General features: G+C 53.7%; 2 protein-coding genes across 6 annotated transcripts in view; one reads left to right on the top strand and one right to left on the bottom strand.

Annotated features, from left to right (window-relative positions):
- Positions 1 to 20630, top strand: part of wnk4b (WNK lysine deficient protein kinase 4b) — a 44448-nt gene extending 23818 nt beyond the window's left edge. For 4 of the 5 annotated variants that reach the window (XM_062480434.1, XM_062480433.1, XM_062480436.1 and 1 more), the window contains 16 exons: positions 6239 to 6327; positions 7733 to 7952; positions 8914 to 9310; positions 10098 to 10306; positions 10690 to 10763; positions 11631 to 11766; positions 12104 to 12220; positions 12913 to 13074; positions 13381 to 13435; positions 13540 to 13671; positions 15622 to 16574; positions 17026 to 17119; positions 17364 to 17934; positions 18285 to 18490; positions 18615 to 18739; positions 19120 to 20630. In XM_062480434.1, the coding sequence (XP_062336418.1) occupies positions 6239 to 6327; positions 7733 to 7952; positions 8914 to 9310; positions 10098 to 10306; positions 10690 to 10763; positions 11631 to 11766; positions 12104 to 12220; positions 12913 to 13074; positions 13381 to 13435; positions 13540 to 13671; positions 15622 to 16574; positions 17026 to 17119; positions 17364 to 17934; positions 18285 to 18490; positions 18615 to 18730 (3531 nt within the window). In that variant the 3' untranslated portion in view covers positions 18731 to 18739; positions 19120 to 20630. Of the gene's footprint in view, positions 1 to 6238; positions 6328 to 7732; positions 7953 to 8913; positions 9311 to 10097; positions 10307 to 10689; positions 10764 to 11630; positions 11767 to 12103; positions 12221 to 12912; positions 13075 to 13380; positions 13436 to 13539; positions 13672 to 15621; positions 16575 to 17025; positions 17120 to 17363; positions 17935 to 18284; positions 18491 to 18614; positions 18740 to 19090 lie in introns of all 5 variants that reach the window. The other variant, XM_062480437.1, reaches the window with a different exon arrangement.
- Positions 20631 to 20698: 68 nt separating this feature from the next.
- Positions 20699 to 21846, bottom strand: LOC134036858 (cytochrome c oxidase assembly factor 3 homolog, mitochondrial). Its single transcript, XM_062481990.1, has 2 exons — positions 21581 to 21846; positions 20699 to 21156 (listed from the first exon to the last, which is right to left on the bottom strand). The coding sequence occupies exons 1-2, from the start codon at positions 21759 to 21761 to the stop codon at positions 21050 to 21052; spliced, it is 288 nt and encodes a 95-aa protein (XP_062337974.1). The 5' UTR covers positions 21762 to 21846; the 3' UTR covers positions 20699 to 21049.
- Between the last annotated feature and the right edge of the window lie 218 nt (positions 21847 to 22064).

Genomic DNA, 22064 nt, shown 5'->3' with positions numbered 1-22064 from the left:
CCCTCAGTGTGTGTGTGTGTGTGTCTCTCTTTGTGTGTGTGTGGTCTGTTTGTGCAGACACAAACACGCCTTATCCCTCTGTGTGTGTGTGTGTGTCTCTCTTTGTGTGTGTGTGGTCTGTTTGTGCAGACACAAACACGCCTTATCCCTCTGTGTGTGTGTGTGTGTCTCTCTCTGTGTGTGTGTGCGTGTGGTCTGTTTGTGCAGACACGAACACGCCTTATCCCTCTGTGTGTGTGTCTCTGTGTGTGTGTGTGTGTGTGTGTGTGTGTGGTGTCTGAGTGTGTGTGTGTGTGGTGTCTGAGTGTGTGCATGTGTCAGCACGCGCCTCCGCTTCTCCGCACATGCAGAGTGTGGGCGTTGTCATGACGCCAGAGCGTTGGCGCGCAGAGGTCAATTCCGTGGCCCCTTGAAACCGAGAGAACGCTCCAGACACACTGGAGTCAGTCATCGCGGTTCTGCCCGGGAACACCTACACCCCGCAGCGCAAACCTCCGAGAGCAGAGACGGCAGCTTGGAGTGGGACCTACAGAGGCCCTCAGGGTGGAGGAGAGGGTGCGTGCGTGGGCGCACCCTGTCAGCTGACCAGAGAGAACCGGCAGCGCGGTAGAACAGTAGAAGGACGAGGGTGTGTTCTCGAACAGTGCGGCTCTTGTGTCGTGGTCTGGCTCTGCGGGGCTGGGGGGCCGAGGACACAGTCACTGCTCTGGGGAGGGGGGAGCGTCACGGCTCTTAAAACGTTAGCGCCGCGTACCGGAAGCTAACAAAAATACTATAAAGCCTCTCTTGTTTCCCAGGGTCAGCTAATACACGGCTGTGGGAGTGCTTTAACAGGGCATTAAGTCAGCTTTAATGAGGCGTTCGACTCAGGGTTGTAATTGTGGAGTGAAGCAGGGACAAGGATGAGATTTTCCTCAGGTGCCGTGAGACTGGCAGCCCCCAAACAGCTGCTTACTGAACACACCGGGTAGTGGAGGGAAACATCTCTACGAGACACGGCCTGACTTCTGGGGTCCAGCACTTAGGAGGAAACCTCTCCCCCGTCAGAGCAGGTGAGGACCTTTTCCAGGTAGCTCGTCATCTCGTCAGACGAGCCTCTCATCGTCATTTGAGCGGAGAACAAGCTGTCACTAAGTGGCTCTCCGCTCCAGAAGAAGAGCCAGTCCCAAGGAGGGTAGTTTGCCGTCTGACACTCAGAACGGCTCATACGGACAGCCAGATCCGCCCACGTAGCCAATTAGACCTCATTCATGAATTCTACTGGGAAAGGGAAAATTACACTCGGTAATAGGATGACACCTCACAGGGAAGTCACACACACACACACACGCAGCAGCGGTTCATATAGAAAGGTCAGTGAGCACGGCTGAAAGAAGGCTGATAGTAAGAGGTTAGTTATCACCCCTTTTCTGGAGAGTCTAAAAAAAAAAAAAACTTAAGTTAACCATACTGCCAACGCTCCCACCTTTCTCAGAACGGGCGGTTGCCGTGACAACGGGCTTATCGTACTCGGGCGCACACTGGCGCGCGCAGGCCAGGAGCCAGCGACATGAAGGAGAGCTCTGCCACACAAACAGTGTGTGTGTGTGTGTGTGTGTGTGTGTGTGTGTGTGTGTGTGTGTGTGTGTGTGTGTGTGTGTGTGTGTGTGTGTGTGTGTGTGTGTGTGTGTGTGTGTGTGTGTGTGTGTGTGTGTGTGTGTGTGTGTGTGTGTGTGTGTGTGTGTGTGCGTGCGTGCGTGCGTGTGTGTGTGTTTTTTTCCTGTGTGTGGTGTCACCACGATGCTGATGAGCAGCGCGACGTGGCGAGGATGGACATGATGCAGGAGACGCCACCGTCAGAGCCCGTCAGAGCCCGCTGACTCACCCAGCCGCTCCGCTGACGTGGACCAGCCGAGAGATGAGGACCTCTCAGACTCTGACCCTGACTCCCTCCAGACTGAATCACACTGACACCGGCGTGCTTTAATCACACACACACACACTTTAACCACACACACACTTTAACCACACACATACTTTAACCACACACACACACACACTTTAACCACACACACATACACACACACTTTAACCACACACACATACTTTAACCACACACACACATGTTAACCACACACACATACTTTAACCACACACACACACGCTTTAACCACACACACATACTTTAACCACACACACACACACTTTAACCACACACACATACTTTAACCACACACACACACACACACTTTAACCACACACACACACACATACTTTAACCACACACACACACACACTTTAACCACACACACACACTTTAACCCCACACACACATGCAAAGCGTCTAGTGCGCGTGTTCACGAGTGTGTGTGTGTGTGGTTGATAAATGCTACTAAAAGGTCCAGTCTCCCTGCGTGGAACCAGGATCTTTCCTCCAACTCCCAACCTCCCACCAGGGCTGCGTTTAGCTGCGGTCTCCGTGCTTGGCTCCCTTTCCCCCCCCCCCCTCCGCCTCGGCCCCGTCCACACACACATCAATCACTGCAGGGCAATAAGGAACCCTGACGCACTTCCTGTGTGCTGTGCGTGCGTGTGTACACCATGATTATAGTGCTTCATCACCCTTATCCAGTGATATAGAGAGAACGTGAATGAGAGAAAGAGGGAAGGGGGGGGGTAGAGCAGTTTGGCTGTGCAGACGAGACTGTTAGTGCCTAAGTGGCGATCTCTGAAGGCTAAATTAGAAGGAGAGGGGGAGTGCATCGTCGAGGCACAGCAGGGGGGTAATTGACATAACAGTGGCAGTCAGGCAGCAGTGATTGAATTAGGGTGCTCGTAGCACACATGTACACACGCCCTACAGATGACATCCCGGTCAGGCGTCACCTTTCTCCTCTCCTGGAATCAACAATGTTCCCGACGCAGCCTTGTGTACCTGCCAGCACGACCTGCCGTCGTGTGCGTTTCATAAGAATAAATAATCAAATGTACGCATTCCATTGGGGGGGTCGCTTTTCAAAACACTCAAGGACATCTTAGATGAAAAGGGCCTATATAGGCGAGTTAAAAAACGGGTTATAAATAGCTCTATAATCAGGGGACAGATCAAACAAACGTTAACCATACTGTATAACCCAGTTACAAGTAAAAACTAGATATAAAGTCTAAAAACAAGATTATCACACTAGGTTAGGTTAGATAGTTAAATCGTTTTTTTTTTGTTGGTGCGGTGTAGAAGTCTATCATCTCCGGCTCCTGTGCTGGCCACCGTGCAGCTGCGACGACCTGCGTACATCCTCCTTCATCCCAGTCCTGCTGATCGCACACGGATCTAGACAGGACACGGAAATATCAAGGCTTGTCAATGACGGGGCTTTTAGTGTGTTTGTTTGTTTGTTTGTTTGTTTTTTTCTGGGGCGTGCTGCTGGTGTTGGAACACATCAGCCAGCGACTGATGTCCCTTCACCTAGAACATTGGCGTACCTGGAAAGCCCTGTGCTGCTGAGGGGAACAATTAGGTTGACGCGCCTGCTCTCAGCGGCGGGTGAACTGGCAAAGGACATCTCTCATTAAGAGAATGAGGGAAGGAGTTAGAGAGAGGGACAGGGGAGAGGAGAGAGTGGAGCGGGATCCATGCGATGAAGCCCGGTGAGAAGTGACCCATCGTCTTTCATCAGCCTCCATGTTCTGATGGCTCTCGCCATTTCCAGACCCCAGGGGATGTGGTTTCGAGGCCATTACGGTGGCCCCACTAGGACAATAATCCTCTGTATCTCTTGGACTCTGATCTCTTCTTTATCGCTTTGTCTGGGTTGGTCTCCAAGGTAACCCCAAAAACGGATTTCACATTCACTGCGGTTTCTGTGACTAGGACAAAGTAGATATGGAAATATTTTGAAGGACCCCCTGCAGTCTTTGTGCGTGTGTGTTTGTGTGTTAGAGGTTGTGTGTTTGTGCATGTGTTAGAGGTTGTGCGTGGGTGTGTTTGTTTGATTGAGTGTTTGATGTGGGCGTTGTCTGATGTCAAAGTTGTGTTTTTATGTGTGTTCGAAGCTGTGTGTTTCATGTGTCTGTGTGTGTGACCAAGGCAGTCAGTCAGTCCCCTGTGTAACTGCCTCAGGGTTCTGTGTGGTGAGTTAATGGGGAGTGATGTTTCCCACCTAAACACAGAGCACAGAGCTACCTCTGTTCTGCAACCTCTAACCATCCCAGGACTATTATCCACTTGCGAAAGCTATGGATGTGTGTGTGTGTGTGTGTGTGCGCGCGCGTGTGCGTGTGCGCTGTGACGTCATCCTCTTCCTCCTTCTGAGAAGAATCTGGTCTGGTAACAGTGCAGAGCACCAAACCACGGCCTCTTTTCCATAAACAAGCTCTTCACCCTTCACTTCGGCAGGCGTCGCTCGTGTTGTTGGCCGTATCCACGGCCGCAGGAATACTCGGGTCCGCTCTGAGCGGCCCACACGGTTCCGGTTGTTCCGTTTTGATTTATTGGTGCATAGTTCACAGCAGTCGTCAGCCGGCACTGGTTCTGTTCCTGTTCCACAGACCTGGTTCTGTTCCTGTTCCAGAGTTATCCCACATAGTCTTTGTGAGGGGTTGTGTAACCGAACATGACTTCATGCAGCGCGTTAACAGGATGCTTTGACCAAAACAACTCGTTTGTCAACATGTCCTCTAAAACGAGCTTTGACGTGTGTGTGTGTGTGTGTGTGTGTGTGTGACCAAGCGTTTTCCCCTTGCTCACTACCCCCCACCTTGCAGGTGTGTTCCGCTTGTTGAATATTGAATGAAGCAGATCCACCTCGCAGCTCTAAAGTTCTCCAGCCTCATCGCCACTCAACCATCCATGACAGTCTGTGCCAATGAGTGTGTGTGTGTCTGTCCCTGTGTGTGTGTCCGTGTGTGTGTGTGTTGGGGGCAGGGGTGTGTGTGTTCTCACCTGTGTATTTTCTCATTCCTGCTAGGCACACACACACACACACACACTATTTATGGTCACCAATGAGAGTGACTCAGATTTTGTGCAGATGATGATGTGGTGCAGATGATCTCTGGTGGTTTGGACGGACATTAGCACCCACACTGTTTTCTGTGTGTGTGTGTGTGTCTGTGTGTGTGTGCGTGTGTGTGCGCGTGTGTGTAAGCTCACCAGACCTGGCTGGAACGCTGATACGCAGTTGATCTTACTCAGTTTGTCACAAGCCAGGCTGCCTCAGCTGTGCGCTTCAGACAGCACCTTACTTGATGTGTGATATCAGCTTACCTGCCCCTCAAGGCTGGTTATAGAGTTACCTCCTCTGCCTGCGTCCTGTAGAGCGGCACACAGCAGCACTCTGGGAGGGCCCTGGCCTGGGCTCGCACAAAGGCAGGAAGTTAGGAGGAGAAGCTCCACGGCAGGAAACAGGAAGTCACTTATCAGTTCATGGCTGTGACCCCCCGAAGTGACATCCACTTGCCATTCAGACCTTCGGTGTGTGTGTGTGTGTGTGTGTGTGTGTGTGTGTGTGTGGGGGGGGGGGGGGGGGGGGGGTGACAGCCGTCCACAGGTGCATACAGGAGTGTGTCTGACACACAGTGGCACTTTTAGCTTGTAGCCCTGTGACTGAAGCAGTTTTCGAAGTGGGCCCAGTCGGCCTCCCCTGCTGTCAGTGGGGACGAAGGAAATTCATGACATGTTTTTTTTTATGGGACCTCTGATGCTTTCGGTTTTATCGTGAGAATTGTTCTGGTCAATTCAGATGACGTCCATTTGACCTTTTATCCATCTGTTTAGCCATCAGTTTATTATTTTTTTTTAATCCAAAGTGACGTGCTAATACCTGGTGTAGTGAAGACGGCAGCGTGGTGGTGGTGTTTCTGGGCACCAGGGCAGTCTGCTAGCTGCCCAGCAGGGCTCAAGTTTCTTCCCTGCTGTCTGTCTGCATCAGTCCCCTCGCTGGCTCTGTTGTCACCGCTTCCCTGGGTCTGATGTCTGTCATCCGGCTCGTTGCTCCGGAGCGGCAGTGACAGGGTTGATTTTACTAGCCAGGTCCGCCTCACTCTTTCTACTCACCCTCTCAGGGCATGAAGATATTACTAACCAGGTCTCTCTCTACTCACCCTCTCAGGGCATGAAGATATTACTAACCAGGTCCCTCTCTCTCTCCTCACCCTCTCAGGGCATGAAGATATTACTAACCAGGTCTCTCTCTCCTCACCCTCTCAGGGAATGAAGATATTACTAACCAGGTCCCTCTCTCTCTCCTCACCCTCACAGGGCATGAAACCAGATAGCTTCTACAAAGTCAAAGTCCCTGAGCTAAAAGAGATCATCGAGGGATGCATCCGCATGAACAACACCGAGAGGTACAGTCACCTGCGAAGACTTTTATTTTGAAAAATCTCTGTGTGAGTGTGGGTTCTGTAAGGGGGTAGGTCAAGGTTTGTCTTCTTAGAGAGCCAATGCAATGCCAGACAATGTCTTCACCAGGCCCACGCGTCGCACCCCCCCACTCAAGCTCAAGAAAGTGACATGGGAACAAAACCAGACTGATTGCATCACTCGTCACTGTTGAGCCACAGATGCAGTCTGTGCTTGTGAGTTCAACAGCTTAACTGGCTCATGCAGCATCCCTGCCAGCATTGATCCGACTGGGTCGTCGCTAAAAATAACCGAGAAACGACTCCACACAAATGTTGCCGTGTTTCCAGGGCGACAGGACCAAAGGTTATTGATCGTGGTTGACGGCCCATCGTTAATGATGTCGGATTACACTTGCCTCAGCTAACCCACACACACACACACTTGTGGGGTAATCTATCTGTCTCTCATGGCCTGTAAACTCTGGAGGTCCTGTTACCAGTGTACACCCCTTTAAGCCTTGCGTATATCCTAACCTCTCCACACACCCCTGTCATCCAGTATGCCCCCCCCACACACCTCACATCTGACTAAAGTAACCCTGTCATCCAGTATGCCCCCCCCACACACCTCACATCTGACTAAAGTAACCCTGTCATCCAGTATGCCCCCCCCACACACCTCACATCTGACTAAAGTAACCCTGTCATCCAGTATGCCCCCCCCCACACACCTCACATCTGACTAAAGTAACCGACTCCACGCTTCAAGCAATGCGTCAAGGTTCATTCCCCCCTCCCCTCTCTTCTGGTCCCGCCCCTCCCCACTCTCGTCTTTCCTGGTCGCCCCCCCTCTCCTCTCTCACTTGGTCCCCTCCTCCCTCCCCCCTCTCCTCTCTCACTTGGTCCCCTCCTCCCTCCCCCCTCTCCTCTCTCACTTGGTCCCCTCCTCCCTCCCCCCTCTCCTCTCTCACTTGGTCCCCTCCTCCCCCCCTCTCCTCTCTCACTTGGTCCCCTCCTCCCCCCCTCTCCTCTCTCACTTGGTCCCCTCCTCCCCCCCTCCCCTCTCCTCTCTCACTTGGTCCCCTCCTCCCTCCCCCCTCTCCTCTCTCACTTGGTCCCCTCCTCCCCCCCTCTCCTCTCTCACTTGGTCCCCTCCTCCCTCCCCCCTCTCCTCTCTCACTTGGTCCCCTCCTCCCTCCCCCCTCTCCTCTCTCACTTGGTCCCCTCCTCCCTCCCCCCTCTCCTCTCTCACTTGGTCCCCTCCTCCCTCCCCCCTCTCCTCTCTCACTTGGTCCCCTCCTCCCTCCCCCCTCTCCTCTCTCACTTGGTCCCCTCCTCCCCCCCTCTCCTCTCTCACTTGGTCCCCTCCTCTCTCCGGCTCCCCATCTCCACCCTCCCCCTCCCCCAGGTACACCATACAGGACCTGCTGGAGCACACGTTCTTCCAGGAGAACAACGGCGTCCGCGTGGAGCTGGCCGAGGAGGACGACACGGTCAAGTCGGGCCTGAAGCTGTGGCTGCGCATGGACGACACCAAGAAGCTGCACGGGAAGTACAAGGACAACAACGCCATCGAGTTCCTGTTCGAGCTGTACAAGGACGTGCCCGAGGAGGTGGCCCAGGAGATGGTGAGGGGGGGGGCCCAGGAGATGGTGAGGGGGGGGCCCAGGAGATGGTGAGGGGGGGGGCCCAGGAGATGGTGAGGGGGGGGCCCAGGAGATGGTGAGGGGGGGGGCCCAGGAGATGGTGAGGGGGGGGGCCCAGGAGATGGTGAGGGGGGGGGCCCAGGAGATGGTGAGGGGGGGGCCCAGGAGATGGTGAGGGGGGGGGCCCAGGAGATGGTGAGGGGGGGGGCCCAGGAGATGGTGAGGGGGGGGGCCCAGGAGATGGTGAGGGGGGGGCCCAGGAGATGGTGAGGGGGGGCCCAGGAGATGGTGAGGGGGCCGTTTCTGGGACGCTCAAAGACTTCCTGGAGGAAGTCGTAGGATTAGTTTTTTTTACATTTACATTTAGTCATTTAGCAGACGCTCTTATCCAGAGCGACGTACAGTAAGTACAGGGACATTCCTCCGAGGCAAGTAGGGTGAAGTGCCTTGCCCAGGGACACAACGTCATTTTGTACAGCCAGGGAATCGAACCGGCAACCTTCAGATTAATAGCCCGACTCCCTAACCGCTCAGCCATCTGACCCCTAGTTTCCTAGTTTATTCACGGAGAAAGGGTTTGCAGCAGAGGTGGGATTGTGTTTCTCTGCCAGGTGGTCTTACCCACGCTGTGTACGCAGACAGACATAAATGGAATCACATGGAATTAGGTTGGAGGTACAAAGGCATTCTATCTCTACGTTGATTAACTACTACCACTAACGGCTGCATCCGTTTAGTCAGAGTCTATCAACACTGAATTCCGACAGCCTAAAAGACGGGTTCAAATGTCAAAGGTCTTTGCTTTCTCGGTTCAGGAACCTTAGACATATCACAGGGATCTGCATGTGGTCAAGTGCTCAAGTTTCCCCCACGGGTGTTGGCCCTGAAATGAGAATGCAGCTGATCACCTAAGTACTTCTCTCCCCCTCTCCCAACTCTCCAGGTGGTGCTCGGCTTCGTCTGTGAGGCCGACTTCAAGCTGGTTGCCAAGGCGATCCGCGACCGGGTCACCGCCATCAAACGGCAGCGGGAGAAACATCGGCGCCTCGCCCAGGAGGCCCTGCGTTCCCGACAGGAAACCGTCATCGAGGAGGAGGAGCCTGAGCCAGCCCCCGCCCCCAAACCTCCCTTGGCCCCTCCCACGCAGTCCCCCAGCCCCGCCCAGCCTCGCACACAGACTCCTCCCACGCTGACTGTGTCGGGCCCCGCGGTGTGGCCCCTCGACGGCTCAGTGGACTCGGGCCTCAACGCCAGCCTCGCGGCCGAGGCCGGGGAGCCGGACTCCCAGCAGAGGCAGCACTACAACATCCGCTCGGCCTCCTACAACTCCTCCGCCACCTGTGAGGAAAGAGCCCTGCACCACACGCAGCGAGTACAGGAGAGGGAGAGGGGAGGGAGAATGGAGGAGAGGGAGGGTTGAGGAGAGGAAGAGGACAGTAACAGTAGAGCAGAGGAGGGGAGGAACAGTGGATTGGAGGGAGAGGGAAGGAGGCTGAAATAGATTTCCCGTGTTCATTTCGCAAAGGAAATACCTGCACCGCTCTCGTCCGAGCATAGCTCGTGGCGGTAGCTTAGTGTTTTAACCCCCCCTGTGATAACACACAGACAGCTGGTGATCAAAGTCTGAGGACGAGGCCTGCACACAGTGCACAGTATATAAACAGCTGATATGGTAGACCCAGACGTTAACACCTCACACAGCACTGATTGGACAGATAGCGGATTGAAACAAGCTCGTCCTGCATTCTCAGTGCACTGTAATGCATACAGTCCTACACCTCTCAAGTCACACGGGTGTAACCATAAACATGTTGTGTACATGCATAGCTTGCATTCCCATGCCCTTTAAAGTAGTAGTGTGTGTGTGTGTGTGTGTCAGGGTGTTTATATTTGGAAGGGGTAACAGAATGAGTTGGCTGGGTAGCTTGTGGGGTGGGATCTGATAGCTGCAGCACTGAACCCTAAGCAGACTAATCCCAGCTGTTTGTTGTGGTTACCGTGGTTACCCCTGAGAGTGGTCCGGGCCCACTGCCTGCTTGATCCTTCATCCTCCCCCTCTTAAGCCTGCCTCCCTCTCTCCCCCTTCCCCCCCTCCCCCACCCCTATCTGTGCTTGTTGCCATAACAGCGGACTGTGAGACAGACGGCTACCTGAGCTCCTCAGGTCTACAGGAGCCGGGAGAAGCCCCGCTCTTTCCCGGAAGCCACGCCCCCTCCGCCCTCCCCGCCGCCGTCCCACCCGTTCCGCCAACCGTTGAAGCGCCTCACACGGAAACTCCGCCCGCTGAGGCCCCGCCCACGGCGGCTCCACCAATCCCTGCTCTGCGCTTCCCCACGGTAGGGACCTCATAGGAGGGCAGGGGCATGAGGTCAGAGGAGGGAGGAGCTAAGAGCCTAGCTTATCCACCTGCTAGCCAGAACGATGTTTAGCCAGGAACAGAAGGTAATCTAAATCCAGAATTTATTGAGAATCTGTACAGTTAAACTGTCAAACTCCAGGAAGTGACCTTCATAGTCACATGTCCCCAGTGATGCTATACCAGCATGACAGAGCTCTCCCTGCTGGAACAATCCAGTTGCACAGATTAATGAACCGAGTCAACAGCTCGGGGCCTGAGAGCCAGGTAACTAGGGTGACCAGGCCCCAGAGACCAAGACAGCCCTACTCACTAGATCCATGGCTGGGTAAATTTAGCTGCCTGCTCCTCTGCCCCCCCCAGAGCATCGCCGTGTCCCACAATGCCGAGCGGCTCCAGTCTGGATCTGCCAGTGGTTTCTCCTCGCCGGTGGACAGGTAACCCAGAAGTGGTGTGTTGGTGTAGCCCTGGATGAACCCAGAAGTGGTGTGGTGGTCTAGCCCTGGATGAATGCATTCCAATAGCTGCTGTACTGATACAGGAGGTCCATGCCTTTCAACCTTGGCCATGTAGCTGAGGAACATTGGAACATTTCCACTTGAACTACCCATTTAAAACTCAAGAGGGAGGTGTGTATGTGCGGGTGTGTGTTTGTGTGTGTGTGTGGGTGTGTGTGATGGGGGGGGGGGGGGGTTGGGGGGGGTTAGTGTATATATAAGCTTTGATTTATGATGTCACTTGACTGCACTATAGTGCTCTACTGGAGGGTACTTCCCTTTCTGTATGACACACACACACACACACACACACACACAAGTAACCTGTCCAACCCACACACACACACGTAACCTCTGCCACCCACCCACCCACCCACACACACACACACACACACACGTAACCTCTCCAACCCACCCACACACACACACACACACATACACACAAATAACCTCTCCCACCCACACACACACAATCACCAATCACCCCATTTCCTGTGCGTAATTATACGGACAGTCAGGCAGTGCGTGTGTGGGCGTGTGTGTTTGAGCATGTGTCACGGTTAATGAAGTGGGCTGAAGGTCAGTGGTGTGACAGAGCCCAGAAGGACACTGGTTTCAAACGAGAGGCTTCCTGATTCATAGCACTCCATATGGTCAATAAATATATCCTCATTTCCAATCTGGCCTAAGAAGAGGCAATAGATGATGATTTACAACATATACAACAGGCCTGTGTCACTGTATCAGCTCAGTATTACGTGGTGTGATGTCAGTCTTTGTGACCTCATTTCCTGAACCTCCCTTCAGCTACGCCTCCGATGTGACGTCCGGGTTGAGTGACGGTAACGAGGGCCAATCAGAGAGGAGTGCCAAGGGCGCCAGCAAGCGCACAGGCGCCAAGCTGTTCAGGAGGAGAGCTCGCTCCCGCCTTCGGATCACTGGGGTAAGGAACCATCCGGTTTGGGCGGAACCTTCCGGATCTGTGTGTTCTGGAGCCAGGCTGTCAGTCCATCACGGTTCTGCTGAGAACCTGATGGGAGATCTTTGGATCTTCACATTGTCTCTTTGCCTTATCTCTACACAAAATCCTTGATCTTTAGTTACTGGTGTCTTTAAGTAGGGCACCGTGGAAGAGTTGACGACTACACATTGTACAGTTGCTCTCTTTCTCCATTTTGGTTGTAATCAGGTGTGCGTGTGTGTGTGTGTGGGTGTGTGTGTGTGTGTGTGTGTTTGTCCATGTGTGTGTGTCCTTGGGTGTGTGTGTTTGTGTCCTGTAGTTGTCAGACAAGGTTGATCGCGTGGTGGAGTGCCAGCTTCAGACACACAACAGCAAGATGGTGACCTTTAAGTTCGACCTGGATGGAGACAACCCTGAAGACATTGCAGCTGTCATGGTAGTTATCCGTCTGTCTGTCTGTCTGTGTGTGTGTGTGTGTGTGTCTGTCTGTGTATCTGTCTGTCCGTCTGTCTGTGTGTGTGTGTTATGTAACCCCAGAGTGGTAGAACTGCTGAGCTGCAGATCTCCCCTTCTCACTGGTGACCTCCCTCATGACCTCCTGGTGACCTGTAGTCACTGTCACATGACGGGATCGAAGAGCCACCATTGGTCGGGGAATACAAGCGCTCTGTCTCCACATAGGTCACCAGGTCATGCATAAACAAGGAAGCGTTCCACAGCTAGATCACGATGGTCACAGTCAGACGTCTCACCTCACCGTGAGAGTCCTGTCGATGTACTTTGTCAGTGTACTGACTGTACTCTCTAAAGCTGTGTTCTTCAACCCAGGTCCTCTGGGCCCACTGTCCTGTATGGTCTAGATGTCTCCCTCTTCCAACACACCTGATTCAAATCAATGGTTGTTATGAAGCACTACTGAGAAAGTGGATAAAAATACAAAAGCATGAATATATTGGTGTTTTACACAGTATAATACAGGTATTGGGGGTACTTGCATTCAGAAATCAGGAAAAGGGGGTTCTGAAGCCAGAAACGTTTGAGAACCACTGGGTTCATTTGGTGACCTGTTCTGTGACCTGTTCTGGTGTCTCCAGGTGTTTTAATGAGTTCATCCTGCTCCTCCTCCAGGTGTTTAATGAGTTCATCCTGCCCTCGGAGCAGGAGGGCTTCATCCACCGCACGCGTGACATCATCCGCAGGGCGGAGGCCCTGATGAGGTGTGGCGAGCCCCTGGGGCCGGTGGATGCCCTCCCTTACCTCAGTGGGGTTGGCCTGCTCTCTGGCTCACAGGTGTGTGTGTGTGTGTGTGTGTGTGTGTGTGTGCGTGTGTGTGTGTGGAGGAGTGTGTGTGTGCTCTTGTTCAACTACCCCTTTTCCTCACAAGTATGGTGAAACGTGCAAAAAAACTTTGTGGAGCCCTTTTGCCACGCCCCATGACTCCAAAATGCTTGATTTAGTTCAGCTTGCCTGTGCTCCTCAAAAGCAAACTCCTGTTCTCGGCCAGCTAGTGAGAGGGTGTCCTTCATGTATCCAAGAGGTGAGCCGTGGTCGGTACTTCTGTGGAACACTCATCGTTTTTCTCTGTGTGGTTTTCAGCCCAACCTCACCACTCACGGTCTGGCACGAACACACTCCTCCTCGTCTCTACCGGGTGAGACACGTCTGTGTGTGTGTGTGTGTGTGTCTTTGTGTGTGTGTTCAGTCCATGTCTTCCTGCATGCTGTTGGTCTTACTGTGTTGGTCTCTCTGCCTCAGACTATGCAGCTGCCGATATTGGTCAGGTGACCCGGGGCTCCTCCCCCTCACCAGGAGGAGACTTCTACCTGGACCCTGAGGCCCTGCCCCCGGTCCGCGCCCTCCGCTCCCAATCCTTCCACACCTCCTCAGGTAACTGCCCCAGCCTCCCGCCTACGCCCCCCCAGCCTCCCTCCTACCCCCCCCAGCCTCCCTCCTACCCCCCACAGCCTCCCTCCTACCCCCCCAGCCTCCCTCCTACCCCCCACAGCCTCCCTCCTACCCCCCACAGCCTCCCTCCTACCCCCCACAGCCTCCCGCCTACGCCCCCCCAGCCTCCCTCCTACCCCCCCCAGCCTCCCTCCTACCCCCCACAGCCTCCCTCCTACCCCCCACAGCCTCCCTCCTACCCCCCCAGCCTCCCTCCTACCCCCCCAGCCTCCCTCCTACCCCCCCAGCCTCCCTCCTACCCCCCACAGCCTCCCTCCTACCCCCCCAGCCTCCCTCCTACCCCCCCCCAGCCTCCCTCCTACCCCCCACAGCCTCCCTCCTACCCCCCCAGCCTCCCTCCTACCCCCCCCAGCCTCCCTCCTACCCCCCCAGCCTCCCGCCTACCCCCCCCAGCCTCCCTCCTACCCCCACAGCCTCCCTCCTACCCCCCCAGCCTCCCTCCTACCCCCCCAGCCTCCCTCCTACCCCCCCCAGCCTCCCTCCTACCCCCCCAGCCTCCCTCCTACCCCCCCCAGCCTCCCTCCTACCCCCCCCAGCCTCCCTCCTACCCCCCCCAGCCTCCCTCCTACCCCCCCAGCCTCCCTCCTACCCCCCCCAGCCTCCCTCCTACCCCCCCCAGCCTCCCTCCTACCCCCCCCAGCCTCCCTCCAACCCCCCCAGCCTCCCTCCTACCCCCCCAGCCTCCCTCTTCCACTCTTTCTCTCTCACACTTTTCAATCCTTGGAAATCAAAGTCACCAAAACAAAAAGTAGGGCCCCTTCTAAAAAGAGGTGATTCATCTCAAGGGGGCTTATCCTGAAATACCTCTCTCTAAACTTCTCCTTCCTCCTTTTCGCGCTCTCTCTCTCCCCCCCCACCCCATCCTTCCTAGCTCCCTCTCAAGCTGGTTTCACCGCAGGGTCCTGGTATGTGTGTGTGTGTGTGCTCAGCTGACTGCCTGGTGCTTGAGTCCAATATGTTTACTGACTGTACAGGGCAACTCTTTCCACTCACCGCCCCAGACAGAACGGTGTCTGCCGCACACTTCTCTTCAAACAGGTGTTGACGACCACGACCGGTCTCCTGTCAGAACCAAGTACAAGCTCACGGACGTGCACACACACACTTGCAAATGTGCACACACACACACAGATATTGTTCCACGTCAGGCTGCTACATCATCTCAACACCTTCTGGGAGGGGTACTGGGTGTACTGTTTTTTCAGTGTGTGCCAATCAAATTTAAGTACAGAAATATTAGTTCTGAGCTTGCTTATGCTTAAAACAAGTACATTGGCTGCCAATAAAGTGAGACCTTTTCCCTTGATAAGATTTCAAAAAGTAATGTTTTTCACTTAAATTAAGTCACCAGATGAGCCATTTATACTAGAAACAAGTAAAAACTAGATTTTAAAATCTAAAAACAAGATTATCAATCTCAGTTTAGATAGTTAGATAGTCTTTGCAGTGCAGTATCATGGACACCAGTGTTTTGGACTTCCCATGTAAACGAATTGAGCCTCTAATCTCTCAGGGCACACGATCCACTGTAAGACAAGTCAGTCCGGGGAAGATGTCAACCTTAGACAGTAAGTGGCAAGTAAGCTAAACCTGTGTTGGTGTCACCGTATCCTGGTGTGACTGTATCTGTGTAGCCAGGAGACTGACGACATCATGGGCTGGATACTCTAGGACGCCCGAGGCTAAGGCTCCCTCGCTACTGTGATGTCACCGCCCCGTGTGTGCCCTGTGACGACCACATGGGGCTGTTTGTCAGGACTCGTTTACTAGTATCAGCATGGAGCAGCCAAAGCCACGTTGAGGCAGTTTTTTTTCGATGTTCCATGTGGAGTGGATTTCTAAGTCTTGTCACTCTCTTGTCTTGTGTCCCAGGTTCTTCCCAGACCTACAACCCTCCACCCTCCCAGTACCTCCAGTACTCCCACCCGGACGCCCTGCCTCCGGTCAACCACCTGCCCCCCCAGTACCCCACACCTCCCCACGCCCCCAGCACCCACACCCCTTACCCCTACCAGCACCCCCACGCCTCCTCCACTCCCTCCCTCGCCCCCCAGAGCCTCCCCCGTTTCCTCAGCAACCCCAACCTCTCCTCCCCCTCGCCCTCTTCCTCCCTCACCCCCTCCTCCTCCCTCTCCCTCACGCCCTCCTCCTCCACCTCCTCGCCAAGTCAGGCAGGTGGAGGTGGAGAGGGGCTGGCCGCAGGGGGTGAGGTCAACCTCCTGTCCGCCGCCCCCCTGCCACAGCAGACTCCAGGGCTGTGGTCCTCCCACAACCAGCCCCTCTTCTCCCTGGCGAACGTGTTGTCCCTGGCCATGAGCGTGGCTCAGTCCTTCATGCCTCCCACCACCATGGCCAGCGGGGGGCCCCAGGCCTTCCACCCCCAGCCCAGTCCCTACGGCCACCCCCTGTTCTCCCCCCAGCCCCGGATGATCCAGCCTGACGGCTCCTACCCCCACCCCCAGGGGGCCCCGGTTGCCGTCAGCCAGTACCTGGACATGTACCAGCAGCTGGCTGATGCCCAAGCCCAGATGCAGGCCGGGAGCCAGGGCTTGATGAACGTGGGAGTGGGTTCGGGGGCGCCCCCCGCTGGTGGGGTGGTTGCGGAGGAGCTGAGCTCAGCTCCGGGCTCCAGACCGGAGGTGTCCAGCTGCTCCAGTCTGTCTCCTCCAGGCTCCACGGTCAGCCCCCAGACGTCCCCCGACATGGGGCCCAGAGGAAGGCCCCACGAGCGGGCAGACGGCTCCTCCTCTTCCTCCTCTTCCTCCTCCTCCTCCTCCTCCTGTACCTCCCCAGACTCCTCTGCTACACCTAGTCCACAGAGCACGGTGAGACACAGACAGACTTGGGGTCACACACACACACACGACCAAAGGTCACATCATGGGTCACCAAGGTTCAAAGGGTTCACTAGGACACACTCAGACATGTGACCCAGAGGTGATGTCATCCTTAACTAACGCCTGTCCTGTTTGAGAAAGATGCTATATACACACACGGATATTATGTACACACACAAAATGTTGCTTTCTCTCACACACAAACACACACACACACACACACACACACACACACACACACACACACAGGTCTAGGTCTTGGCATAGGGCTCAGATAATTGTGGCCTTGCCTGCACCATCTCAAACCTGTTCTACCACCGTACTCTAAAGGACTGACAGACACACCCGTGGCAAGCGTGGACACAAAAGAATACCTCTCTCTTCTATTTGGTGCCTCTGACTGACAATGTGATTGTTGTTTTGTGTTCGGCTTCTGAAGGTATCCTCGCCCAGTCCTAGACCGTCCTCACCTTTGACCCTGTCAGACCCGGGGACCAGCACCCAAAAATACAGACTGTCGCCTATCACCGAGGGTAGGACAACTGAAGCAGCCATGCCCACAGCGCCATCTAGTGGTGGCCTCAAGTGGTGCATTTTACACTTTCCCCTGAATTCGATTTATTTATTTATTAGATGTTTAGAATAAGTTGCCTGGGAGCCCTTAGGCTCTTTGTAGCATCAATGGAAAGCAGTTTGGGGTGATTTCTCATCAATATTAAAGACACTCCTTCACACACACTATCTGTCCATTTCTCCGCCTCTCCTTGTGTCTAACAGAGGGGAAGCCTGTCGTCACTGTGGGTCGTTTCCAGGTGACTCCCAGCACAGACATCCCCGCCGCCTCCCCTGGCCCCGCCCAGATCCAACAAGACACGCCCCCGCCACAACTCACCCCGCCCACCCCCACCCAGGACGCCCCTCCTCTCCCTCCCCAGCAGGACAGCGAATCGGACAGCAGCGGCACGGTGGAGCACGGCGAATCAGAGAACGGCATCAGCGCGGTGGCCCTGTCCCCGCCCCGGCAGGCCCCAACCGGCCCTCCGAGTAACCCAGACCACCGCAGCGCCCCCTGCCGTCCAGGAGGTCCCAGACTCCCCGAGCAGGAGGAGGAGGAGGAGCGGGAGGGCGAGGGGGCGGAGGAGGAGGGGGAGGAGGGAGAGAGGCGGCGGGGAGGCCGGAAGCTCAGCCTCAGCCTGTGGGAGGGCTCGGCGGGGAGCCCCCAGTTCAGCGGCAGCAACCTCCACCAGCCCTGGGTGAGCTACATGCGCAGCACCTCCTACGCCAGCAGCGACGACACGGAGAGCGAGGAGGAGAAGTCGTGGGACGAACTGCAGGAGCTCCGGGAGAGGTGATTGGACGGTTGGGTTCCCCAGTCGTTGTGTGTGTGTGTGTGTGTGTGTGTGTGTCCTCAAGGGCATTGGAAAGCTCTGTGGAGATCATTCATGGTAAAAAAAAAGATCAACTTTTTATATATTCCTCTCTCTGTCCCTTTATCTTTGCCTCCACCTCTCTCCCCTCCCTCCCCTCCCTCCCCTCCCTCCCTCCCTCCCCCTCTCTCTCTCTCCCCTCCCTCCCTCCCCCCCTCCCTCCCCTCCCTCCCTCCCTCCCCCCCTCCCTCCCTCCCTCCCCTCCCTCCCTCCCCTCCCCCTCTCTCTCTCTCCCCCTCTCTCTCTCCCCCTCTCTCTCTCCCCCTCCCAGACACCTGTCGGAGGTGCAGAACCTGCAGGACACTCAGAAGAGGGAGATCGAGGAGCTGTATCACAGGATGGGCAAGGTGCCCCCCCTTGGCATCGTGTCGCCGGCCGCCATGCTGAACATCCGCCAGAGACGCCTGTCCAAAAGCAGCAACTACGCCCCCTCCCGCCGGAACAGCCTGCAGAGACCGGACATACTGCCCCCTGCAGGTAAACCTAAGTCTCAACACCCGGCAGGCCAACCTCAGAGCACCTGCTGGCTTGTTTGGGTGGTCGGGTCTATCCTTCGTTTACAGGGTCCTGCGTGTCAATCGAGCTGTGCTCTGTCTTCCAGGGATCATGAGGAAGAACTCTGTGAGCGGCAGCAGCAGTGGTTCCCAGGAGAGGGCAGGTAAAGGAGTGAACTTCGCCCCGGACTACAGCCCGATGGTAAGCCTCACCCCCGCATGATCCATGACGGTCCTGTCCCCCAGCACTGGCGTAGCATATCTGTACAACTCTTTCAGTCCTGGAGTACCAGTGAACGCTGGTAAGCGATGAGAGCTCTCCAGGGGAGCCTGGGTACCCTGGAGAGCTCTCCATGGAGCCTGGGTACCCTGGAGAGCTTTCCATGGAGCCTGGTACCCTGGAGAGGGGAGAGGGTTGGAGAGGTAGAGGTGTGGTGGTCGGACCATATCTCAGAGCCACGTTACCACCGAGTTCACCTTGGCGTTCACCCTCAGATCTCCGCTACTTCACAGCCATGGTTACAGAAGTATGTCATGACCACTTCCTGTCGTCTCCTGACCCCTGCTCTCCCTCTCCCCCCAGTGAGGCAGCTGTCCCTGAGGGGCCTGAAGGAGTGTGTGCTGGTTCTGTAGACCACAGAGAGTCCCCCAGTGCCATGGGTGACCCAGGGGAGACCAGGGGTGGCCCAGGGGTTAGATGGAGGGTGATGGACACTGGACTGATGAACCCTGTTCCTGAGACCCACCTGGAACACAGAGACACCCCAGGATGGAGGGATGGATCAGAGGGGAGATTGTCTTCACCGCATCACCAGACAGACACAGCCATACTAGTATCTCGTACAGGAAACTCCTCATGATGCAGAAGCCTGTGCACCACAGTGGCCTGGCCAGTCAATGTGTGGATATCTGACACTAGCTGGTGGCCATGGCCAAGTTGGGAACCATGACAGTGACTGATCATGTGTCCATGGCTAGGGAGGAAAGAAAGGACATCGGTGTGAACAGGGTTCGAAATGACACATGACTTTTGGGGAAGGGGTTACCTAAGTCATCAGTAATTGTTGAATTTTTTACTTGTTAACTTATCCATATCTTTTCCACTTTTTAATGTTTCGAAATCATGTTTGGAATTTGAACATTCTGAACAATAATCTTAGAGTAGCCTACCTGCTATTCACTCCTAAAAATGACATCAACCCCTACTTGATGTGTTTCCAACGTTGTGTGACCCCCTCAAAATAAAAGTACTAATTAGGACGAGGGGTTTCCGTCTAGACTAAACGGCGTGTCTCGGACCCCAACCCCCCCTCATTTTGAACCCTGAAAGTGTGCCTTGTGTATCCTTCCAGTTTTACTGCCTTGTGTGTCTTTGGTAATGTAGTCGAATGCAAGACGGCCCATCGACCCATCCTCCCGTCTTGTTGCTCCAGCTTTTCAGCGTCACCAAATAGATATTGCGTGTTGAGAATAGATAAGAGCACAATCGGATGGACCGAGACAATCCACGTCCGCGTCGCTCTAACCGTGTAAGCCATTGTCACTTTATCGTGTCCGCAAACACTCCAAGCCTTATTGTGTTGTTCAGCTGTGTATCTAACGCCTATTCTAGCGCTGCCTTTCCCTTAGGTGTACAGTGGATGATTCTTTCTGTACTGTTCTTACTTTTTAAAAACTAAACATTGATTGACACATTGCACTTTTCTGAGGGTAGGTTTATAACCAATTATTGAAGGACAAATCATCAATCGATGTACAGCACAGAACCCTTGTTTGCTTTGAAATCAGTACTGCCTATGCATTTCTAATGTTGTTGAATAATTGATTTCTGACAGACAAGACTAATCAAACTGAAACTGTGAATTTGAACCAGTTGCCTTAAGTATGCACATATTAAAATGCATAAATCATTGAACTAGTTGTATTCTTGCAAGAAACCAACTTGACAAGACTATGTGAATCTGTTTCGATAAAAGAAATGCGGACATCAGTTGTGTTGCTAGGAGACATACTGCTATGCAGACTTTGTGCCTTCATCCACATTGTTTTATACCTTCAAAGCTTGATTGTCTTTAAATCTTCATTTGTATATATTGAAAATAAATATATCAGAAACGGTCTTATTTCTTGTGCTGGTCACATTCCTCACCGTGACACTGGGTGCAGAATGAAGAAGCTTTTCACACTGAACTGTGTATAGACAAATCATTTAATACACATTAATGACGGAACAAATATTCACATATATACACCTTAACTCCCACTCAAGCACAGACCCTAGCAATGTAATATGAACTTTTTATTTGAAGCTAGTCCAGTGATTGTGGAAGACCCCCTAAAACTAACACTGCATGTGAAAATAAACTGAATTTAAGCCTCTTTAGGCACATTGATTCTCACGCCAGAGGGTATAGGCCCAGTGCAACAGCTTGACAGTTCCGTACGCTTCTCCAGGTGGGGTCATCGCAACACGGGTGATGAGAAAGCAAGGCAGGTGAGAGGCTTCAGTCCCAAATCAACTGCCTCTCCACTGGGTGACTCCTTAAGAGTTGGCTCCTGTTCTGGGGCCTCTGATTCTGTTGATTCTCGCCTCGTCGTCAATGTCCTCCATGATCCTCTCCTGCTTCACAGACAGGATGGTGTAGCTGACTTGGAAAGGAGAGAGGTTAAGGACAATAGGTAGTTCACTAGTCTAGCTACATGGTTAACATCAAGCCACATCTGCAAATTTGGTTATTTTGTCGGAAGCAGACTCCTACTAAACCTACAGTATGTTGCATTTACAAACTCAACAGTAATCAGAGGTTGCATTCATGTTGACGTAACTAGCTCTAGCTAGGCTAGTAACTAGCTACGTAAACTGCGACCACATTTATTTGAAAAGCTATTGCTTTAGCTAGCAAATACAAGAACCTTGAGAAAGGAAACTTTTATCAAGCTGGTGAACGCAGTAAAGATGGAGATTTATTTTAAACTGGTCACAATGTGTTCCATGACTAGAATACAGTAACGTTAGCTACACAAGCTAGCAACCTTTCCACGGAAGTGCAGTTATTACACACAAGAAGGATACACATGCCGATCACAAATGCCCCAATTGCAAGTCCGGTAAAAAGATTGCGACTACGTATCCTCTCCGAGTTTTTCTTCCAGTAGTCCAGCTCTTGTCTTCTCCGATTCAGTTGTTTCTGCGCCGCTGTCAATGTCGTTTTTGCGGCGACCTCTCCAACTCCTTCAGCACCCTTTTCTGCCATGTTTGTTGTGGTAGTGTTTAACGCCGCGGTATTCAATCAAATGGTGCATCACTGCCACCTATCGTACAGAATGACTTACTTGAGGAGTAGGATAGGAACTGCGAAGGAGTTTGGACCGTCTTATACCCTCCTACGCTACTTATAAAAAAATACGTATCACTGGCAGAATCCGTTGTGTTCATGCTGCATTTGGCAAGCATCCTAATCCAAACAGTATGAAAGATTACAGCCTCTTTCCAATAAAATTGTTATTAGTTTCCAACCGAGAAACCGTGTAATCAAATAACTCCCCTTTCTGATAAA

This window comes from Osmerus eperlanus, chromosome 2 (assembly GCF_963692335.1).
Source record: "Osmerus eperlanus chromosome 2, fOsmEpe2.1, whole genome shotgun sequence".
Classification (NCBI taxonomy): domain Eukaryota; kingdom Metazoa; phylum Chordata; class Actinopteri; order Osmeriformes; family Osmeridae; genus Osmerus; species Osmerus eperlanus.
Note: the sequence above shows the minus strand (reverse complement) of the source record. Positions and strands in the feature narration are given on the sequence as shown.

Excerpts from the sequence above, each read along its gene's own strand:
- LOC134036858 (XM_062481990.1), bottom strand. The coding sequence starts at position 21,761 with ATGGCAGAAAAGGGTGCTGAAGGAGTTGGAGAGGTCGCCGCAAAAACG. Across the intron at positions 21,157-21,580 it reads GGCATTTGTGATCGGCATGT|TCAGCTACACCATCCTGTCT; the intron begins GTATCCTTCTTG and ends CTCCTTTCCAAG.